Genomic DNA, 1705 nt, shown 5'->3' with positions numbered 1-1705 from the left:
CCACCTCCGGCCCCTACACCCCCTCCCTATCTCTGTCACCCCCTCCCCTCCCCTTCCCTGACTTTGCCACCTCCGAGGATGTTCCACCGTTGGGAACCTGAGGTTGGGAATTGTCTCCCTGAAGCGCACCCCACCTCCGACTTTGGGAAATGGCCTGGCTTGTCCTCAGGCAGATGCCTGGATGTGGTCTCTGCCGTGTGTTGGCCTTGCCCCCCTCGGCATCGGCAGCTCGGGACGGTGAAGTGTATATATCGATGCCCGACATTGGCGTGACCCGGTCTCCTTTCTCCTCTCGCAGCCTGATGTACAGCCATCGGCCGCGCTCCTGGCGAGAGCTCCCGCTGCGGCTGGCCGACTTTGGTGTGCTGCACAGGAACGAGTTCTCCGGTGCCCTGTCAGGCCTGGTGCGAGTGCGACGCTTCCAGCAGGATGATGCCCACATCTTCTGTACCCCCGAGCAGGTCAGGGGCTGGGGGAGGCGGTGGCGGCGGTGAGGGGCAGACTGCCTTCGGAGCCCAGTGATCGGGGAATAGGGGGACAGGGCGGGAGAGAGCTCTGTGTGTGTGTGTGTGTGTGTGTGTGTGTGTGCGCGCGCGCTCACATTCAGCTCCTTGAGACTGTCCTCCCTTCCACAATCTGCAAACACAGAACATTGCATTTTGTTAGGACATGACTTATACACTTAATGGTAAGGTCCTGGGGAGTGTTGCTGAACACAGGGACCTTGGGGAGCAGGTACATAGTTCCTTGGAAGTGGAGTCGCAGGTAGACAGGGCGGTGAAGGTGGTGTTCGGTACACTTGCCTGTATTGGTCAGTGCTTTGAGTAGAGGAGTTGGGAGGGTCATGTTGTGGCTGTATTGGTGAGGCCACTTTTGGAATACTGCGTTCAATTCTGGTCTCTCTGCTACAGCAACAACGTTGTGAAACTTGAAAAGGGTTCAGAAAAGATTTACAAGGATGTTGGAGGGTTTGAGCTACAGGGAGAGGCTGGGGCTATTTTCCCCGGAGCGTCGGAGGCTGAAGGGGTGACCTTATAAAGGTTTATAAAATCATGAGGGGCATGGATAGGGTGAATAGCCAAGGTTTTTTCCCCAGGGTAGGGGGGAGTCCGAAACTAGAGGGGCATAGGTTTAAGGTGATAGGGGTAAGATTTAAAAGGGACCTTTTTCACACAGAGGGTGGTGCGTGTGGAACGAGCCACCAGGGGAAATGGTGGAGGCTGGTACAATTACAACATTTAAAAGGCATCTGGGTGGGTACATGGATAGGAAGGGTATAGAGGGATATGGGCCAAATGCTGGCAAATGGGACTAGAATAGTTTAGGATATCTGGGTCAGCATGGACAAGTTGGGACGAAGGGTCTGTTTCCGTGCTGAATATCTCTATGACGCTGCATTTCTGATGTTTGTTAAAGGAATTTAAAGGCATGAAATGTTGTATACCTTCCCCGCTCTGTTCACACGGAGTAACTGTTTATTTCACAGATTGGGGAAGAAATCGAAAGCTGCCTGGACTTCCTCAAGGCCGTGTACCAGGTGCTTGGCTTCAGCTTCCGGCTGTACCTCTCCACGCGGCCGGAGAATTTCATGGGAGACGTTGCAATCTGGGACCTGGCGGAAAAGGTAGAGGGAGACAGACGAGAAACTTCCCATTCTCCCCAGGGCACCGGGAGAGGGTGCTTGTTGTCCCAGGGATCGGTGCCC

General features: G+C 54.7%; 1 protein-coding gene across 1 annotated transcript in view; it reads left to right on the top strand.

Moving 5' to 3' along the window:
• The window catches only part of LOC125482727 (threonine--tRNA ligase 1, cytoplasmic-like), a gene marked incomplete at both ends in the record, with an annotated part of 4716 nt that overhangs the window by 657 nt on the left and 2354 nt on the right, over nucleotides 1-1705 (top strand). The window contains 2 exons of the mRNA XM_048594856.1: nucleotides 299-461; nucleotides 1487-1624. Coding sequence (XP_048450813.1) covers nucleotides 299-461; nucleotides 1487-1624 — 301 coding nt within the window. The remainder of the gene's footprint in view (nucleotides 1-298; nucleotides 462-1486; nucleotides 1625-1705) is intronic.

Source organism: Rhincodon typus, unplaced genomic scaffold, assembly GCF_021869965.1.
Source record: "Rhincodon typus isolate 14 unplaced genomic scaffold, sRhiTyp1.1 hic_rhity00016035, whole genome shotgun sequence".
In the NCBI taxonomy this organism is placed as follows: domain Eukaryota; kingdom Metazoa; phylum Chordata; class Chondrichthyes; order Orectolobiformes; family Rhincodontidae; genus Rhincodon; species Rhincodon typus.
This window is presented reverse-complemented; position numbering and strand designations above follow the sequence as displayed.